Genomic DNA, 21,450 nt, shown 5'->3' on the forward strand with positions numbered 1-21,450 from the left:
TAGAGCTAATTACAAGCTGAGCTGTCAGAGGCTGGAAGCCATTTCATTCCTGTAGTTACGACATGGTCTCATTACACCAGTAAAAATGGAAACACTCTTTTAACATCATTTCAGGCGCATGGATGACATGAAGAGACACTAGGAACCCACGGATACAGCTTTTCTAAAGCTAATCTACAGAAACAGACGGTGAGGTGTGTTCCTAAAAAAACACATTTGTGGCTAAAAAAACATCCCGTCCACGAACAGGCGGCTGGTTTGTGTCAGTGTGTGGTTTAAAACCACATCTGCATCACAGAGCTGTTACGGTGAATGTGTGCGGTCGACCTTACCTGCAGTATTCGGTGCCGTTGCCAAAGGTCACACATGTGGCGTTGTTCACGCAGGGCGCCTTTTCATCCACACATTGCAGCGCTGCAAGAAAGCAAAGCGTGTCGTTTTAATGGCATTAATCGGGAGTCGAACCATCAACCAACCAAAAGATATGTGGTCACGTCTTCATGCACTGTTTGTCATGGTTAAGCCACGTCACGCCTGGTTCACACTGGACGCTGAACCACTGCTGAAGCAATGCTGAAGCGACATGGAACGAAGGACGCTTCCATTTGGCGCCATAGTTAACCGATGATGTTGTCCACACCAGGCACGGTGGTCCTCCACGGAAGGCTCACACCGCGCACCAGATCGCTTCCGCAGCTGGTCTGTTTTGTGCACGAACCACGAGCGAACCATGTCAAATCTGGCAGGATGTTACATCAAGAAACATGAGAAAATCTGGTGTATTTTCAAAATAAAACCAATTTTATATAATCAAGTTACAGTATGTTAATAATTTTGTGTTCAACGCCTGGTTCACACTGGCCGTGGCGCTTCCGCGGAACCGATGTGGAACGAAGCAGCGCGGTACGAAGAGGCGGAGTAAGAAGAGGCGGAGTAAGAAAAGGCGGAGTACGATGAGGCGGAGTAAGAAGAGGCGGAGTAAGAAGAGGTGGAGTACGAATAGGCGCGGTACCAAGAGGCGGAGTAAGAAGAGGCGGAGTAAGAAGAGGCGGAGTAAGAAGAGGCGGAGTAAGAAGAGGCGCGGTACGAAGAGGCGGAGTAAGAAGAGGCGCGGTACGAAGAGGCGGAGTAAGAAGAGGCGGAGTAAGAAGAGGCGCGGTACGAAGAGGCGGAGTACGAAGAGGCAGAGTAAGAAGAGGCGGAGTACGAAGAGGCGCGGTACCAAGAGGCGGAGTAAGAAGAGGCGGAGTAAGAAGAGGCGGAGTACGAAGAGGCGCGGTACGAAGAGGCGCGGTACGAAGAGGCGCAAGGCAAGTTTATTTGTATCCAACATTTCATGTCCAGAGACAATTCAAAGTGCTTTACATAAAACATTAAAAGAAACAATCAAAAGAAATAGTAAAAATGTGATCATTAAAATAAAATTCAAAGAAAGTAAAGAGATTTTAATTTGAAACAAGCATAGATAAACAGTGCGGACATAAACTTTTGAATACATATTGATCAGTACGAAGAGGTGCAGTAAGAAGCGACGCGGAGCCAAGTGACGATTGACGGAGCCCGCTTCCATTTGGCGTCCTTGTTAGCCTATGGCGTGCTTCACGCTACACGTGGAGCGGCGCGGTCCTTCGCGGAAAGCTCGCGCCGTGCAGCGGATCGTATTGGTGTCTGCTCTATTTTGGCGGGAGCTGCGAGCGATCCGCGTCAATTCTGGCAGGAAGTTACATCAAGAAACATGAGAAAATCCAGTTTATTTTCAAAATAAAACCAAATTTTCACAATAAAACACAGTGATTGACAAATGCGATCATGTTTTTGTATCTAATCAGACTGTTGAGATGAAAACAAACACACAATCACACACACACTTCTCTCTGTGCCTCAACAACAGATACATTAAAGAAGTGTAGGCCTACTAACTACTTGCTTCTTCTTAGCAGAAATAATATTTGTAGGTCATTAATTTACCCATGATGGCAAAAACAAAAAAAGCTCTAGCAGAAGCGCCTGTTGACTGTAGCAGAAAATCGCACGTCTGCTGTGAATAACAGGAGAGCGGATGCACTCCGCTACACTCCGCTACACTCCGCTACACTCCGCTACACTCCGCTACACTCCGCTGCACTCCGCTACACTCCGCTATACTCCGCTACACTCCACTACACTCCACTGCACTCCGCTACACTCCGCTACACTCCGCTGCACTCCGCTATACTCCGCTGCACTCCGCTACACTCCGCGTCTACTTTGAACCTAGCGTTAAGATGCTAACGCTCAAGCTAACGGCATAATTACATATAGACAAGTTTGTTTGTGACTAGCTGAAAACAATTAAAAAAATACTATTTTAAATGAGACATGTTATGGTTGAAGATCTATTTACACTTTTTTAGCATTTAGTAATAAATGCTGCAGTTCCGATGCAGACGGTAAACCTGGAAGATCCAGCCGCCGTGGCGTTCCTGCACAACCAAAAGAGAAGAACCACAAGACCAGAACTTTTGTCCTGCTAGGCATCCATGCAGTTAGCGATCCAGGAAATGAGGCCACAGGCCAGCGAGATGGGGGGGGCACCAAAATGAGCCCAACTATCCCCTCCTCGGTGATCCACACAGGAAGACACTTCAGTCTTTGTTCCTTCAGGACTCAGGAGGTCCTCACGCGTTCCACATCATCCCAACACGCCGGACGCACGAGTCCGTTCATGCATCTCTGAGCCTATGATTCACCAACATTTAATCACAATGTTTAATAAGTCAAAATATTTTAATAAGGAATTCTTGTAGATAACAGATTACATCAAGGATGAAACTGAACAGACTTTAGGTCACGAGTCAAACAGAGTCAACCTTTAACACACAAAACGAAATGTGTTTGTGAACAAAAACATGATACAAAATGATGCAGAAGAAGTGCATCATGGGATATGTGGCTGGGTTGTTATTGTTGCATCATAACACCAGAGCATTAATAACAAGAATGACACATTTATGAAGATGAAAAGATCCAGATATCTGGAGGTGAACGCCGAGCCTTCACGCTTTCGATGGAAAGAGGCGAGTGGTAAACGTCTCGGCTGAGCTCCAGTCAGGTCAGCTGATTTTGAAGAAACGCCAACAAAGTCTTGGTGACACAGTGCGTTACAGGAAGTGTGCTGAGCAGCGACGTTATTTCCTGAACCAACATTAATCACAGAGTCACCGTCAGAGACTCCTCAGCGTGAGCAGAAACGTCTTTTTCAGCGGCTGGAAGAGATTTTACTCTTCTGTCCTGAAGTCTTTCAGGCTGATTGGAAACAGAGAAAACAGGAAGTGATGCGTTACAGTGAAAGGCTGCGGTCCATTAGAGACGGCGATGCCAAACATAAACCACTGTGACATTCATGATCCCAGCAGACACCCTCAGACTGTTCCTGTAGTTGTTGTCAATAAAGGTTTGATTTTTGAACTTCAGTCTGATGCTGCTTCAGGTGTCTGGTTCTTTCTGCTGCATCCACACCAGACCACATCCATCTGACTGAAGGAGCTGTGCTGTAATCTGAGCGGACTGGCGGTGTGTTGTCACTCCGACTGTAGCGCTCAATGCGGCATTCTTTGTCTCTGGAAGTTCTCACCGTTTCCTATCAATGGAGCAAACACGGGAGCGATTCCCACGAGAGAACGCCGTGATAAGAGCGCTCCGCAGAGTCAACATTCAGACGGAGCATCCTTCCACACAGACACGGAGGTAACACGAACACCAACACGATCTGAGGACGCAGGAGCAGGTTCAGAAACACTAAAATACCCCACTAACTATATTTATAACTACATTGCAACACGTAAATGGAATTAGTTAATGATTATTTTGTCTGTATTTGCAGTGTTTTGATCAGAGTCAATGCCATGAACATGTAATGTGTCAATAAAGCTATTATTCTTTGAATCAACGTGTATCAACGTCACTGAGATGTCAGTGCAGACAGGGGGCGCTGTGTCGGGTAAACAGCTGGTTTTCTGGCTGTCTTGAGGAAGTAAGAGGTTACATGTGGGGTCTTGTGTCTGCAGCGTAACCCTGTTACCTACACGGTTTCACAGCTATTTACACACATGACTAAACGCGCCACAAAGACACCAGACAGAACAACAACAGACAGTCTAGAAAAATGTGTAGTAAATGGTAAATGGTAAATGGTAAATGGCGTATACTTGTATAGCGCTTTCTACCCTCCTTCGAGGGCCCAAAGCGCTTCACAGCCACAGACCCATTCACACATTCACACACTGGTGGTGGCTCCGCTGCCGAACACTGGCGCCAACCTCCCACCAGAGGCAATTCGGGGTTCAGTGTCTTGCCCAAGGACACTTCGACACATGGGCGGGCAAGGCGGAGTCGAACCCGCTCACCTCTGATCAGGAGTCGACCGCCCTACCACTGCACCACGGCCGCCCGTAGATTCAAAGAGCTTCTTCAACCAACCTGCATTAACAATGCTCATAAATAAATTCTGTCTACAGAATGGCATTACATTATGGGCTTTACTGAGCAGATAAACAGGTTATCAAACATGAATGCACCATTTAAGGATAAACCCCCCAACAATTCCAAATATATTTGACTAAAGGATCAGAAAAAATGTAGATTAATCGGTTCAATCATCAGCCGCAGAACAATTATTCTTTTTCAAAGTCTAAATTTGTCTTTATTCTCTTTTCTTTCCTCCCTCTTTGCCTTGAAATCCACAAAAAAGACAAAAGTTCTGAATTATTTCAATGATTATTTAAATGATGAAGATGAACTGATCGTTAAAGTCCCACTCACATCACTTTCTGATCTGTTTTCAAATTGTCTCAGTGATCTTTAAATTATTGTTATACTGCCAAAAAATCCCTGTTATTCATGAGCAGTTCTCCTCTTTTTGTGATTCTACCTCCTCTTACTTTTTATTCCTCCTCCAACTTCTTCAAAGCATTTTTCTATCCCCATCTCAAACATCCACCTCTCTTCTTCTCTTTTCTCTTTTTCATTCAGTCCAAAAAGAAATGTACACAAATATAAATAACATAGATAAAGTTTAGCCCCAAATACAAAAGGAGTTTATATAAATATACACCTCGTGTGTCAGAAGATTCATAACCGTTATTGTTACAGTAACATCTGTCCTGAGAAACACTCACAAATGACACTTTAGGATGAATATTCTTTATACATGTCGCCCAGCATCAGAAGAATGCTAACAGAACATGTTAAAAATACCAAAAAAACATGTTTTTCATCGGAGTGGGACTCCCAACTGGAGCTGTCGACAGCAAACGAAAGCTCTCGCAGCGAGTCTAAGCAGGCGAGCACTAAAGTTTCTGTGTTAGCGGGTTACATTTGTTGGCTTTGTCGAGTTGATCAACACAACTGAGAAGTGACTCTGTGCTGTCACTGTATGCTAATCGTGCAGACCGAGATGTTTTCCATAAACAGGTTTGGTTTGTTTGGAATCGAGTTCATTCAGATGTAATGTGACTAATCCGAACCATAATTAGTGTAAAGGAAAAACTGGGTTAAGAAAAGCTGTAAAGAATTCACGGGAATCATCTGATCCGGACATTCTCTGTTGATGCTGCTGCTCTCAGGCAGAAGATACAGAACAATGAAACCAGGAACAAATAGGATAAAAAACTGTCTTTATCCAAGAGCCACCACCGTTTGAAATGCTGTCAGAAAATGAGTGCATTTGAATGTACTTTTAACTGTTTCCAGTGGAGCCCTGCATTAGCTGGATGTATGGATGGGTGGGTCTGATTTTGTCTGTTTACTTATTTGAATTCATTTTTATTATTTATTTATTTACTTATTTATTGAAAAAAGCACCAAAGGAAAACTGGACCACTCAAGTTCGGTGTAAAATGTACAATGATAAAACAGTTATTAAATTGAATTGAAAAAAATCAAAATCTAAGAATCCACTTTGCTTAAAGGTCATTTCTTGCAACAGTTTTCATTATTTAAATGATAATTTTCTGAATAAAGGTTCTACTTTCCTGTAACTTAACACTATTTACGTGAACAGTGTTTGTTGTGGCTGATAACATTGGTTTTATTAATAATAATAACCAATAGCTCTTTGACAAATGAAAGTCGCAAATCAAAATCAAATCAGTATTTCGTATATATTCTGTTCGCTCAATCAAGTTCTTATTGCAAAGAATTTTACACAAGTTAAAGTCAGCACTGAAGGATCAACAGAAGATCTTTCCACAGAAAAGGTGTGACGGAAACAAAAACGTCGTCGGCTTTAGAGGGCAGTGAGTGAAAGTTCATCAAAGGTTTTTCTCCGTCTGTTGCTGTCCAGCTGCTTCACATAAAGATCTCTTCACTTTGACGTTGCAACACACTTAGCTGGAGCAAGACAGACATAAACCCCAGAGCAGAAAAACAGTCTGTCACCTCCTTCACAACTTCAACAATCCTCTTTTCCTTCGCTCCGGTCAGGAAGAAAATACGTTTGTTTTATATATCATTTTTTAGAACAACTGCCAACAAAGTGATGAGATAAACCAACATCTGGACCAGAACGGTGAAGCTGGAGAGCGGGAGTTTCTGAGTCCTGGCACACTTCCACTAGAAAGAGGGCAGGAAGTTGTTCGCACTGAGTGAGGAAGCCACCCCATTTCCTGGAGCCGCTCTACAAGCGTCTGTACGCAGTGGGCTGAGCAGTGGTCATGGCAACATGCAATAAAATACCCCGACTGCGCGTGGAGGGAGAAACTCGCTCACACATCCACCCGGAGGGGGCTCCGCTGGCCCACACAGGCTGAGCGAAGCACCAAGCGCTTCGAGGCTTCAGTGTCTGAAACGCACAACTCCTAACATGACCTTTTAGTTGGAGAACACACCTTCAAACGTTTGAGAGCGTCTCTTCTAAATACTGTGGGATCCCTGGGTGTCTTTAAAGGGATCCTAAAGCCAGAATCAAGACCAAACGCCGTCAGACGGAGATCTGCTGGATTCTGGAATTTCCCTTTTTTGCCGCCAAAATGCGCCGTGTGATTGTTCTGGAAGAGTTTCAGCGGACAACTTTGAGCTACGAGGAGAAACTTTAGCTACAACAAGGAACACAACATACCACTGCACTGCTGGCTACAACTGTGTGTGTGTGTGTGTTCATGTGTGTGTCGGTGTGTGTGTTCATGTGTGTGTTCATGTGTGTGTCGGTGTGTGTGTTCGTGTGTTCGTGCGTGTGTCGGTGGAGGTGGGAGGGGCAGGTGTGTGTAATGGGGGAAGACGGAGACCAAAACATGAAAAGTTCTCCAGACTTGATGAATTCAGGGACTTCCCCGCCTCTTCCACATGAAGAAATGTTTCCTTCCTTCACGTCTTCACAGAGAGAAGAGAAAAGTGTCGTCTTTCCGGAACTGATTTGATTTTGGTAAAAATGGTTTTTAATCTTCACGTGACGAGGTTTTGGGCTGAACCCTGAATCTTACATTTATTCTTTAAAACTTTCCAGGATACAGTTACAACCATTGGAATTAAAGTTAGAATAAATTCAGTTTTGAACACAAATAAATGTGTTTCAGTGAATGAGACTATTTCCAGAAGCATTTTTCACAGAAGATCAATTTTATTTAAGACCTTTTTTTCCTTTAGACATGTTTACTTTTGTTTACAGACAAATCACTGAAGATTTTTAGGTTAAATGTTTGTCACACAAATGCGTACGTATTCTCTGTTAACAGTTTTACAGGAGTGAAACTGGTTTTATTATTTATTCTCTGTCTGAAAGTGTAGACACTTCAAGTCTATCGTATCATACTTAATTGTTTTTGGATACATTTTGTTTTTTGTTTTTTGCTAATTTAGACACAAACTGAAGACATTTCTGTGATTGTTGCTGCTGAGATTTTTTGCTTCAGTCGTGACATTTACATATAGACATGCTATAAGCTACAATAAATATTTACAGAAACAAAACAAATGTCATATTGTTAAATATTGTAATAAAATGACATTAAATTCAATTAAATGACATAGAAGAATATAAATGCTGCTTAAATCCCCCAAAATAATAACGAAAAGAAATCCTGCATAACTTTAGAAATTGTTGCTGAACTTCAAGTAACAGAATAAAAAACTGCGTTAAAGTGATACACTTGAGCCCTAAGAACCCATAATGACATGAGTGTAACAGAAAATGTCTGAAATGTTTTCTGTCATCAACTTGGTTTGTGGTATTTTCCACATAATTTTATTTTTAAGGAAAACTTTATGGGTTATATATGAATGTACATAAATGACATGTCAAAGTAAGTTTTTGCACTTTTGTCACTATTAAAGCTGAAATCACATTAATGACACATTTTTCTGAATTAATGAACCATAAAAAATCTCCCTGAGCCGCTCACAGGGTATCGTGGCTGACAGACGCCTGTGTAGTTACAGCTGAGAGCTCTTTTCACTGCATAAAACTGTCAGTAACCATCAGAAAATGCAGTTGGGAAACATACAGATGGCTAAAAACACTGAAGCTGATAGTGGAAAATGCTAAGACTGATGGGAGGCTAAAATATTAGCTAAATGCTAAATTAGGCTAAAAATTAAAAAAAGCCTGTTAGCCAAAACAGCTAGGATATAGTTTAAATATTAGCTAAATTCCAAAATAGCTGAAAATAAAACAAAAAAAAAGCCTAAATTAGCCACAATAGCTAGCATGTAGCTAAAATATTAACTGAACTCCAAAATATCCTCAAAAAAACCCAAATAAAGCCTAATTTAGTAAAAACAGCTAGCTTAAAGCTAAAATATTAGATAAATTCCAAATTGGCCAAAAAAGCTTTAATTAGCCAAAACAGTTAGCATAAAGCTAAAATATTAGCTAAACCCCAAAATAGCCTAAAAAACGGAAAAGAAGCCTAATTTAGCCAAAAACAGTTAGCGCACAGCTAAAATATTAGCTAAACTTCAAAATAGCTTGATTTAGCTAGAACAGCTAACATGTGGCTAAAATATTGTCAAAACTTTAAAATATCGTGAAAAACAGAAATAAAGCCTAATTTAGCCAGAACAGCTAGCATAACGCTAAAAATTTGAGCTAAACTGTAAAGTAGCTTAAAAAACAGAAATAAAGCCTGATTTAACATCCACATGTTCATCATCAGAACACAGTGGATTCACAAATAAATGATGTAAATTAGATTTTTTACTTTGTGAAATTGGTGACATCACATCCGGTGGTTAGAAAAACCAAGGAATAAGTAGTGAGCATGGAGTCTGAATTGCCTTTAAAACCGATGGGACTGTATAGTTCTTTAGTAGTTGAGGGATTAGGACGGGAATTCAGACACAGCCTGTGACTCTGACCAATCACTGCTTAGTGACGACGTCTGGCTTCAACATGGCGGCGTCCCTATTCTAATAAATGGTGACTGTATTGCCTTGATTTGGTTGGAGGCAGAAGTAAACCTTTTTCTGTGGATGATGTCACAATCGATCGCTCAGTCCAGTTCTCACATACAGTCAACGTCTTTGATTGAACATAAATAAATCTGGTTTCATGATGATGGATTTAACCCTTTAACACCGGAGCTCCAGTGTTTATTTCCTTTGATTTACCGTAACTTTTCAACCGTTAGCATGATCATTCCAGCTAATTCTGAAGGAGAAAAGCGGCCTGTTGAGTCAGAAAGGTCAAAAGGTCATCCTCCTGGATAAAGGCGAGAGGTGGAGTACAGGGAATGACGCTGAGTTGTTTCCCGCTCTTCACCCCAAACCAGATAAACTCCCACCAGACTCCAGCTTGGCCTGGATAAACACGACTGCTGGTGTTTGTGCGGCAGCATTTCTAACCACAATGCAACTCAAACACAAACAGATACACAAACGCATGCTGGCCGTCTGCATGCCGACCAGGAGGACCGCCCTACGTCGTGTGCCGCAAACAAAAGGACCTCTGCTCCACCAAGAATGGGAGCACTGTGGGCCACTCGCCCACACAAGAACTTCAGCAGAATGTGGGTCTGGTGTCAACATTTCTGACACCTCTGAAGACCAAACTTCAAGCTGAAAACTCCCCGACTGCTGTGCAAAATGAGGATTTTTAAATGAACTGGTGCAACATCTCTGCCAGAAGACAGTCTCAGGTCTCAAGTCAAGACCAACAAGTCCCAAGTCGAGTCACGAGTCAAGACCAATAAGTCTCAAGTCAAGACCAACAAGACCCAAGTCGAGTTACAAGTCTCAAGTCAAGACCAACAAGTTCCAAGTCGAGTCACGAGTCAAGACCAACAATTCCCAAGTCAAGACCAACAAGTTTAAGTTTAAGTCCCATTATTCGTCACATGACTAGGCCTGTGGATTTTTTTCTCCACCTTTGACCCCTCCCCTGGCGGAGTGGTGTGCTGCAGACACAGCCCCACTCGGGAACCATTTGGTGGCTTAACCCCCAAACCAACCCCTCAGAGCTGGGGGTCAAGCAGGGGAGCACTGGGTCAATTTTTAGAGTCTTTGGTATGACTTGGTGGTGAATAGAACCCCCGACCTTCCAATCTCAGGGCGGACACTCTACCACAAGGCCACTGCGCTCGCTCCAAGTTGAATCACAAGTCAAGACCAACAAGTCCCAAGTCGAGTCACAAGTCCTACGTTAATGTTTCAAGTCCTTTCAAGTCATTTCAAAAACAGAATTCCACAGTAGATGTGTGCTCTGTATTTTGCAAGTGTATCAGGTAAATCACCTCTGAGCTCATGAATCAGTTTACCAAACTGGAGATGAAAGGGAACAGGGGCGATGTTTATCTGCAATTTGATTGGTTGGACAGTCGGATCAATGCAACATGGTTCTAATCTGATTGGATGTTGGGCCGACACAACACACGGATGTCAACAAACAGAGCAAACAAACTTTCTCAATGTACTTTTTAATCCTTGGACTTGAGGGAAAATAGCAAGTCAAGTTATGGATATTAAAGTCCGAGTCAAGTCACGAGTCATAGCTTTGAAAGTCCAAGACAAGTCTAAAGTCGTCAAATTCATGACTCAACTCTGAACTGAGCTCAAGTCATGTGACTCGAGTCCCCACATCTGGTTTTTTACTTTCTAAATTGAATGATGCAACATTTGCCATTAATAAGACATTAAAATCTGAGACGCTGGATACGATCGAGTCTTAAGGGGTTAAGGAGTAGTAAGGGAGTTCAGACGTTCTCTTAAAGTTCTCTGATTTATTTCCAGTGTTTCCAGTCGTCTTTCATTATGATGACAAAGTTTTTAGCCAAAATCTAAAAATCTGTCGTTTTCTAGGACATAGTTTCTGTAGAGCGGCAGGGGTTCTTTAGAGATTCACCTGAGTTGTGGGGGTGAGCCTGCTGTCATTTCCCATCAACCCTTGTGTTTACACTCTCTCCTACTACCTCAACCCAACATTTGCTCTACAACAAAAATGGCAGCAATATAATTTCAATCCAACCGTTCAGATCTGATCCAGATTCCAGCTCCGACCAGGAAAACAAAGACGTTCATGGATCTATTTGTCTGCATCAGAATGAGAGCTTGTGGCCCCGCCCAACATGTATAATACATCACAACTACAATCTTTTTCCAACAGGATTTTTTTCTCTGCTCCTGATTCACATTGATTTGAATAAAGAAATACTCAGAAATGCAGTTTTGAGCTGAATTTTCTTTATAAATCCTAAAAAAAACATGATTTTCATTGGAAAGGGTCTTAAATGTCGTGGTCTGTTAGGAGAGAAGATGGGAGAGCAAACTATGGCCCGTTAAATTATTTAATCTGGCCCACCAAACTGGAAAAAACATCAAATTAGAACAAAATCCACAGATTTGGGATAAAAACTCCAAAATGTCCTGCTTTCAAGTAACTTTCAATCAAGATGAAGGCCCGTCTTGGCTCTGACATGTCCAGATCCTGTGTTATTTCTTTATTTTACGAGGTGAGTCACCAAAACACGACACAAATCTGCTCCCGGTCCGGCCTTCAGTCAAAATTTAGAACCCTTTGAGGCCCACGAGTGAGGACGTTTGTCCATCCCTGGTATAGAATATGATGTTCAGCTTTTCTTATTATGCATTAGAATGGGAACAAGAAAGAAAATGAAGGTCAAATCTCAAAAATACCATCAAGAACTTTCAAAATGTGAAAAAAATAAATTGTGAATCCTGTCAGCCAAACGTTTAGATGCCAGAAAACCAGTGAAGTGTTGCTGGGAGTTGTGGGTTCATCTGCCAGACACCATCATGACTCCTTCCTGCTGATTAAAGATCATGGAAGTGGGGTGGGAACACCAGATACATCCATCATTGTGGGTCAGAGGTTATAACAAAAAAACATCAACAAAACAAACAATCTCATGTTTTATCAAGCCGTTTGCTTAAGTGTGTGTGAGTAAGAGACAGCGTGACAACAGAGAGCCAATGAGGAATGTCAAACACCAGCAGCATTCCAGTGTTTCACCTTGCAGCGCCTGTGGCGCTCCGCATTGTGTTTTCATCTTTTGTGCGACTGCGTTTGGCGTGTTACCTACTGCTCCCAAAGGAGATGTGGGAATGGAGAGGTGGATGTACGACAACCAGAAACACATTAATGTTGGCTCCTGAACACATCAAAATCTGACCACAGAGAGAATGGATGTTGTGAGAAAATGTCTTTAAACACTCTGATGAAAATTGTGATTTTAAAAATGTTTTTGTAGCATTTTACTGATAAAGGAGGAGATATAGAAAGAAAATTCAGCTTAAAATGTATTTGAGTCGCTGTGAGTCAGAAGCAGATGAGACGTTTGTAAAATGTTGTATTTGTGATGTAGAAAATACACTGGGCGGGGCCACAAGCTCCCGGCTCCGCCCCATTCTGATGCAGGCAAATAGATCCGTGAACGTCTTTGTTTTCCTCGTCGGAGCTGGAATAAAACTGTAGCTCTAATATTGCATTGTTGCAGTGGTAACGTTAGTGAGGGGCTGTAAGCTAACAGGAAGGAGTGTAAACAGAGAGCTCTCAGCAACGCGGAGAGGAAGGGGGCAGGGTTGCTTCCAATGGTCCCGCCCACAACTCTTCCAATGAACTCCTAATGAACTATGTCCTAGAAAACGACAGGTGCTTTTAGATTTTGGCTAGAAACAAAATCCTCATTTAAACCCCACGGCTTTGAAAACAGAAGACAGTCGGTGTGGGACTGATTGAGAAAAACTGCACAAATCTCACAACTAACAAAATAAAATCTTTTTATGAGCTTCACTTCCTACATGGTTTAAGGAGCTCCTTTACTTTTAAATGTACCACAAAATAAAACTTTGTTTGTTGTCATTTCCTAAGCCTAACACTTTTAAAAAGAAGCAATAAACAAGAAAAAGTTGGTTAAATAAGAAGTTTTCCCTTCTGACTGTCACGTGGTTCATGTAAACTTTGATTAGGAGTAAAACACAAACGAGCCGATTTTGTTGAGTGAATCCCGGGAACTAAGAACAACAACACAACCGTGTAAAGTGTGTTTGTTTGTTGTGGATTGAGCTAACACACTTTGAGGTCACGTGGACATCACGTTTCTATAAGACGTTTGGACATTTTTAAAGTATGTTGTTGAGCGCGCGCGCGCCTGTCCACGCATCAGAAGTTCCAGATCCGGGATCCATGAGTTAGAAAAACTTCTTCATATTTAGATTTCAATGTTTGTTTACGGTCAACCAACGCACGACACGCATCCCCGCACAGTTGTTATCCGCGCGGCTCTTCCATCTGAGGAGCGCCGCCATCACGGAGCAGTCACGCGTCCTCGCGGACGAGCCTCCCCCCGTCCGGGTGAAACATCTGGGCAGCTGTGCCTCCGCTGAGCCGCGGGCCGGCGCGAGCCTCAGCTGGCGCGAGGGCAGATGCGCGCGAGCCCCCAGAGCTACGCCTCACCTGGCGCGCGCCACCTTCACGGTGGAAGTTTGGCTGACACGAATGTCCCCAAAGCTGCGAGCCATTTCAGAGTCAGAAGATGCTAGGTCTGCCCTCCGCCCCGCACTCAGATGCGGGGCGACGCGGCGCGAGCGCGACAGACTCACCGAGACACAGCGGGACGAAGCAGATCGCCCACAGAAGAGATGTTCCCACGGAGAAAGCGGGTTTCTGCTCCATGTTTCAGTAAAAATCCACATACGGCCGCGCGCCCTCCGTCCTGCCGCCTCCTCGAACGGGAACTTCTCAAAAAGTTTCTTCACTCAAAAGTTCAAGTCTTCAACAGAAAGACCTCCCGCGGAGCTTAAAACATCCTTTCTACATCTGTCCCGGGAGACAGTACGCTGAAGCGGATCAGAAACGATCAAAAAATGAAAATAAAGTTAGTTCTGATCGCGCACGGGGCCAAAAAAAAGCGTCTCGCGCTTCTTCACGCGCCCCAGTCACTGAAGTCACAGCGAGAAGAAGCCAAACACGTATCCTTCCGCCCAGACTGGAACTCAGTCGATGGGTAAAAGACGCCGAACTAACTTAACTAACGAAGAAAACACACTCCTGAAGGTCAGATGTTTCAAACAAAACTCTTAATTATGTTACACAAACGTGTATCTTCGTAGTTCACACAACAACATACAAAGTTACAAGTTTTTTTGTTTTTTTTTTCTGAGTGTGTCGTCGCGGCGGAGGAATTTTTTCTTCATTTTTACTTCTCGCAAAGCGTGATATGAGTCAAATTTAACCCGTTCTATGATTCCACTTTCTTCTCACAGTTTCTCCGGTTTTTCGAGGTTTGTCTCAAAAATGGGGTCAAAGTTTTAGGCGGTTTTTCCCCAAAACAAGTTCTGGCCGTGTGTGGCCGTTTCTCAGGTTAACTGTGATGCTGCGGCGGGTTTCAGGTAATTTTGGTGGAGAAAACGGGCTGTGGTTTGTATTTTAAAAAAAAATAGTCCCTCTCCAGCGATGCTTAAATCACGATCTAGTGAAGTTTGCTGTTTTCTACCTGCATGTCCAGCCAAAGAATGTATTAAAAAAATAAAATTTACTCTTTAGATATTGTAGTTACGTTTCTATCTTAGGTATGTATCTTATACCATCGTTATGTGTGTGTTGCTACTTTTTCTTTATAATATAGTTCCCATATTTTACTAGAATTATTGTATATTCCTGATCTTGACTTAAAAACGATGAAACTGCATCAGAAAAAAGGAAAAAGCTCATTTTAAACACAAGCTAAAACATGCTTTTATTTTCCTGTTTGAGCCGAACTTGTTCATTTCTGGGATTGTTTTGGTCTAATGCAGGGCTCTGCAACCTGCGGCTCCAGAGACACATGTGACTCTTTTATTAAAACGAAACATAGAGAAAATTCTAAATGTCAAAGCATAACTGTAAAGTAAGAAGTGAGAAAGAAGTAAAATGGAAAAAAGTAAACAAACTTCAACTTTAACTCATCCACAGTACAATTAAGGTCAGTGCATATCACAAGTTGAACTACAACATTTTTACTAATTTTTGTTCACCCTATACAGTAGAAAATCAATGGATTTCAGTAAGCACAACCGGAACTAGAAAAGTTGCGTTACCTGTGATAACAGTGTGAATGCTTTTTACTGCTGAAGATGCTGAAGCTTTTTTCTGAAAACGGTGACGCGATTTACTTTAATTGCTGAAGAGGTTTGCTGAAAATGTAAAAGCTTTTTGCAAAACGTTAAATTTGCTAAAAGACTGGAAATTTTGTTAAAGAATTATGAAAGACCACCGAAGTTGGCCTAAATTTCGGAAAAAATTGTAGCAAAAATATTTATTGCATTGCTTAAATATGAGCCAAACTCCAAATTAGCCCCAAAAACTTTAGTAGATGCCAAATAGCTAAAAGAAAAAAAGCTAACTTGTAGCTTAAATACTAGCTTGACTTCAAAATAGCCTAAAATTCCTCAACAAGCTAAATTAGTCAGGAATATCCGCCTTTTTAAAAAATGGATTTCATTGTTTTAGTCAGATCTACATTTCTGGCAGAGATGCACCAACAATAGTAATATTAACTGTATTTTTATTTAATTACGGCTGCCATTACACTTACTACTACATTTGCTGCACTGAGATAATCAGAAGTGACTGGGTGTCTTTTATTTTGAAAATAACTCACTCGAGCTTATATCAAAAGTTAAAAAAACAACAGTTTTTCAGTGTTTGTGTTTTATTCATGCAAATGTTTGAAGAGGTGAAGGAGGACTTTGTGGCTCCTACTGGGCTGTCGTCAGTGAGAAGCTAACCCCAATGGCTCTTTCAGACTTGAAGGTTGCAGACCTCTAACAGCCGTCCTCGGATCAGAGGAATCCAGACTCCTTAAACCTAATCAGGGGGAATAATCCAGGTGTAAATCACAGGCTCTTCACAACGACCGACCCAGGTCTCAGCCAGTGATTTGTTTGTCTTTACACCCCATTAGAACAACACTGCCGAGCCTCCTGCTGCTGCAGGCGGCCCTTTGTCCTCCATTCAACCCCGCTGAAAGGTCTGGAACCAGGGGACAGCAAATTGATCTCCTCGGGGGTCCGCTCACACACAGCTTTTGTTGCTGCATGTGGCGCATGTTCAGCTCTGTTGCTGTGGCTTTCGAGGTGCTGGCATGACAGCTCTTCGCTGCTCAGATCCAGCGGACCCGTTTCCCCACACGTCACTCCTCTTTTGTTTTCATGCAAACGTGAATTATTACCGTCATTTATTGAGGTGAGGGGGCGGGACTGAGTCCTAAAAGTCAGCAGTAATGAGAGTTGCATGTGTTGAGAGGAGCACTTTGTCTGCGGTGCTGTTTTCTTAATGAAGTCACTCCAGATGTGGGTTTCTGAAGTGTGGGCTGAGCGAGGGTGTGGTGCTGCTGCACGGCTATAGAAACTTCTGATGAGTTCCTCTTTCCTGCTGCTGTGCAGCTTGAAGACTGACAACGAGAAAAGTTTGTAAAAAATATGCCCAGAATCCTCCAGAAAAAAGTAAGTTTCATTTCAGGCGAGCAAAGTTTAAAATAAAAGTGGAATCCACTTAACTGGATGCTTGTATAAACCCAGTTTAAAAATCTGGGAAAGGTCGGTTGGAAAAGTGAGAGTCTAAAGGTAAAAAGTCAGCTTCATTGCAGCCTAACCGGCCCCCACAGACTTCAGCTTTTTTCTGCAGGTACACCGCAGAGTTGTAATAAAAGCTGGCCTGGATCAGAGCCACGATCCGCCGCCATGCTGCTCACAGAGCATTCATCGATTATGGAGCTCCGGCTCTGACACGGAGCTCATCCGTCAGCAGGACTCCAGCCCGTAGACCTCGCCGTTCACAGGCCAGATAGCAGTGACCCATCAGTCCGGGGAGGGTGTGTGTTCTTGTGCACTCTCCTTAACCACAAACATGCCATCTTCCCACACTGTGAAGCCCATGGGAACCCGAGCCCTCCCTGTTATTCAGACAGAACCTCTGACTCGGGATTTGACAGAAGAGTGAGAATCTGTAATGATGCTTTGCTATAATTTGAAGCAGGAGCGAGTGATCCGTTTGCTGGGGAAGAGGGTTAGAGTCGCTTTTAAGTTATTTTCAGACACTCTATTCCAATTATTCCCTGATCACATTAAAGTATTTTCCCACACTGAAATCTGGAGCAGTTATCACTGTTGGAACTGTGGTGGATGTCTTTTATGTGAACTATAAGAGGTCTCCCAGCATCATTACACTGTACAGTAAATGTTTTATATGTTCCTCCTCTTTCTCCTGCACTGGGGGAGGCGTGAAGCACGTGCAGCACAGCTGTAAGTCCACAAAGCTAAATCTGGGTCAGGCAGGCAGAGGTCAAACACGAGCATGAGGGCATCAGAGGACGACCAGAGTGGTCAGGTCCAGGTGAGGGTCGGGGCAGGCGGCAAACGATCAGAGAGGAAGACGAAACAGAAGATCGGGTCAGGATGAGAACGCTCAGCGATGCAGGCAGAGCAGCACAAACAAGACTTCACACTGAGCTCTGCTGACTGAACACTGCTGGGAGTGACAGCAGGGGCTGATGGGAAGTGTAGTGTGGAGATGGCCACTGAGGTCAATCAAAGGTTTTGAATGTTGAACGTGGAGGCCAGCAGGCTCCGCCTTAAGAGGATTATCAAGAAGATGCTAAGACAAAAGGTATCAAACCAGGTCAGTCCAGTTTCTTTATACAGTCAATCCATGTAACACTGGAAAAGGACATTTCTGTCATGCAGTCAAAAACTTCTCATTTTAGCACATTTTGCCCGGCTGTGGTGCAGAGGTAGAGCGGTCAACCTCTGATAAATAAATCGCAGGTTTGGTTCCCGCCTGTCATGTGTTGAAGTGTCCTTGAGCAAGACACTGAACCCCACGTTGCTCCCGGTGTTATAAGTTGGCGCCAGTATTCGGCAGCGAAGGCACCATCAGTGTGTGAATGTGTTTGTGTGAATGGGACTGTAAATGGTAACTGATGTATGGGAGGGGTGTAGGGAAAAATCGATGTGGTGATATATCGCAATATTTCATTTGGCGATACTTCTATTGATTTGAATAGCTGACGAGACAATATTTACTCTATTATTTGTGAGCGTCTCTCAGTGACTTACTTTTGTTTTCCACCTAAACTTTCGACCACTAGTTGGCAGTGGAGTCGGTTATGATTCAAGAGGCAACGATTCGATTCTGAAACAATCATCAATGCATCCCAGATCTGCATTTATAGATGTTTCTCTTTACTACAAGACACTAGACCAGTATTTATTACTTTTCTCCACCAAAGTGCATTTTTTAATAAAGACAGGATCAGTAAACTTGTTTTGCTTTTTTTTAAGAACATAACATTCTGAAATGAAAAATATTTCATTTGAAAATCAAAAATCTTTGTCTTTTATCCACTTTTATCCAATTGACCCTTGACAGTTTCTTTAGTGTAAGGGAAGTCGGCCGGTTGGATGACGAGATCTGGAGGGTCAGTCATGTTTGTAAGTGAGAAATACTCTGCGTTTAGTTCCACTTGTTACTTTTAATTTAAATCATACACATTTTTAGATTATTTAAAATTCATAGAACTATTCAGAATTATTTATGGATCATACATTTTCTCCCACCACTAGTTGGCAGTACAGCACACTCTGAGCAGCACCAGAACAAGATCTCACAAGAACCAGCTTGTGTTAAATGTTCAGTTTCATTGCTTCAGTCAACCTCATGGTTTTTCTCCTTATGAAACGTGTACTATTTAGTATAACTTAGTTGTTTTTCTAAGAAATACTCTATAAAAAAGCAATTGTTCTGGTACAGCCTTGGGATATACTGCGACATGTATCGTATCGTGAGATGCGTATCGTGATAAGTATCGTATCACCAGATTCTTCAGGGCACACCCCCAGCATGTATGGAATACGCTTGAAGCATTAAAAAGCGCTCTGGGTCTTCAAGGAAGATAGAAAACGACTTTAAATAGAACTAATAAGACTCTTTGTCGAAAGTGAAAAAACATTTCAAAGTTTGAAGAAAAATAAACATTTGCCTGTTATTATTCATGACAAAAGTAACTCATTTATATGTTGCTTAAAAGTAACACACCAATACGGGGTGGTTTAGAACTCTTTAAAGACTTTGTGGCTCTTTCTGGGTTTAGACTGAAACTGAAAATCTTTTGAAATTGAAGGTTGAGGACCCCAAAGTGAAAGAGCAAGAACAGGTTTGAATAGATGGAGCTGAGATGGGAGGCTGTGATTGGTTCCCGTCAGATTGCTTTGCTGACTCTTCAGCAGCCGCTGGTCGAGTCAACAAGGTGAGGGGCGTAAAAACACCAGAGCTCTCCCACCACAGGTACCAAGTATTTGATCACATTAAATCACTTTCCTGTGTGAACTTCAAGTTATATGATCCTAATGTCAACATCTGGGACAATAATGCTCTCATGAGCCAAAAAGTTCACAGATCAGTCCTACGTAAATGTAATCATTTACCACGTCGGACGTGAGATAATCTCGGAAAAAAGTAAACAAACCTGTGAGAGTTTTTTTTATTGGCTAAGTTTTATTGCAGAGTTTAAACATGGAAAGTTGTCTGTGTGCTCATCAATGAGGAGAGACATTCTGAAGTAATCTGAGAGTGACACTTTAGCGAAGTGTCCTTTTATTACATAAAGTAGATCAAGTCAAAGGCAGCTGCAGTGTTGGAGGTGATGCGTGTTGGCTGTTTCGTGTTGTTCCTCAGGAACAGCAGATGTTTTCAGAGCATCTTTGTGTTAGCATGTGTAGACGTGTGGACGGGTGAATGTCATGCTGTTCCTGTGTGGTCAGAGTCATGACAAGCATGACGTTTGTTACAGCCCCATTAGGCACAGCGGCCTCAGTCTAGACCAGAGGTCTGCAACCTGCTCCAGATCCAGATGAGGATCTTTGATCTCTCCATGGTGGATCCTTATCCAAACATAAAATAAGTCATGGAGACTGCTGACCCAGACGTGTCGACCGTCAGAGTCAGCAGAAACAAAACTACCTAAAGAAAACAAACAAACAAAGCCCCAAACTAAGACTACCAACCCCAAACTAAAATAACAAAACTCAGCAGTATAAGACTGCTGAGGACAAAGAGGGAAAAGAACAAAAAATAAAATATCATTTTTTAAAAGAAATGATTACTTAATTAGCATTTATTTAATTTAGATAAGTTACATTTATAAATTGATGTCTGAGGTTCACATAGATGATAAACTATGTAGGTTTTTACATCCTGTTGACCTGAAGACGTCTAGTTTGATCAACTCTACCTCCAGAATGAACAGATTTTATATGTAAAACTTTGGTAAAAAGTTTGATCTTTTATGAGTTAAAAGTACATTTTATCTTATGCTGCAGAACATGGGTTACTAGCTGTCCAGAGCTGCACTGAGATGATCCTGTTTGGCACAGAGCAGCTTTTATTTTGAAAAAAATAAATAAAATTTTTAGAGATGCTACGTTCTTTTTATATTTTTGCTTTTGTTTGTGCCAAAAACTAGACATAATTCATATTTATTATAAAAAAGAAGAAGGTCATTAATGCAAATCCAAATTTCTTAAAGGCTAAAGTAAAACTATGCGGCTCTTTCTAGGTTTTGATCAGTAGAAAACGAGCCTAAATGGTTCTGTAACTGTTAAAGGTTGCAGACCCCTGGTCAAGGGGGGGGGACCAAAAGGGGACCATTACATATGAAACCGGAGACCAAGAACATGAGGAACAGAGTTTATTGCAATACAAAGGGATTGGAAGATAAAAACATAAAACAAAAAGAAGCAAAGCAACCCCGTAAATAAAGACAGGCACGGTCCAACCCCAAACTAAAATAACAAAACCCAGCAGTGTAAGACTGCTGAGGACATAAAGAGGAAAGAGAGAACCAAACTCAAACTAAAATAACAAAACCCAGCAGAAAACCCAAACCCTAACTCTAACTCTAACTTTAACTCTAACTCTAACCCAGTCTGCTGGTTGACGCCTCCTCTGGCTTTGATACCTAGCTAAGTGCTGATCAAGATCTTTAG

At 42.1% G+C, this 21,450-nt stretch overlaps 1 protein-coding gene across 2 annotated transcripts in view; it reads right to left on the bottom strand.

The window, feature by feature from the left end:
- Positions 1-15,103, bottom strand: part of notch2 (notch receptor 2) — a 55,146-nt gene extending 40,043 nt beyond the window's left edge. The window contains exons 1-2 of one of the 2 annotated variants that reach the window (XM_024258956.2): positions 14,029-15,103; positions 333-414 (exon numbers count right to left, since the gene is read on the bottom strand). In XM_024258956.2, the coding sequence (XP_024114724.1) occupies positions 333-414; positions 14,029-14,101 (155 nt within the window). In that variant the 5' untranslated portion in view covers positions 14,102-15,103. The remainder of the gene's footprint in view (positions 1-332; positions 415-14,028) is intronic. The other variant, XM_024258957.2, reaches the window with a different exon arrangement.
- Between the last annotated feature and the right edge of the window lie 6,347 nt (positions 15,104-21,450).

This window comes from Oryzias melastigma, linkage group LG4, assembly GCF_002922805.2.
Source record: "Oryzias melastigma strain HK-1 linkage group LG4, ASM292280v2, whole genome shotgun sequence".
Taxonomy (NCBI): Eukaryota; Metazoa; Chordata; class Actinopteri; order Beloniformes; family Adrianichthyidae; genus Oryzias; species Oryzias melastigma.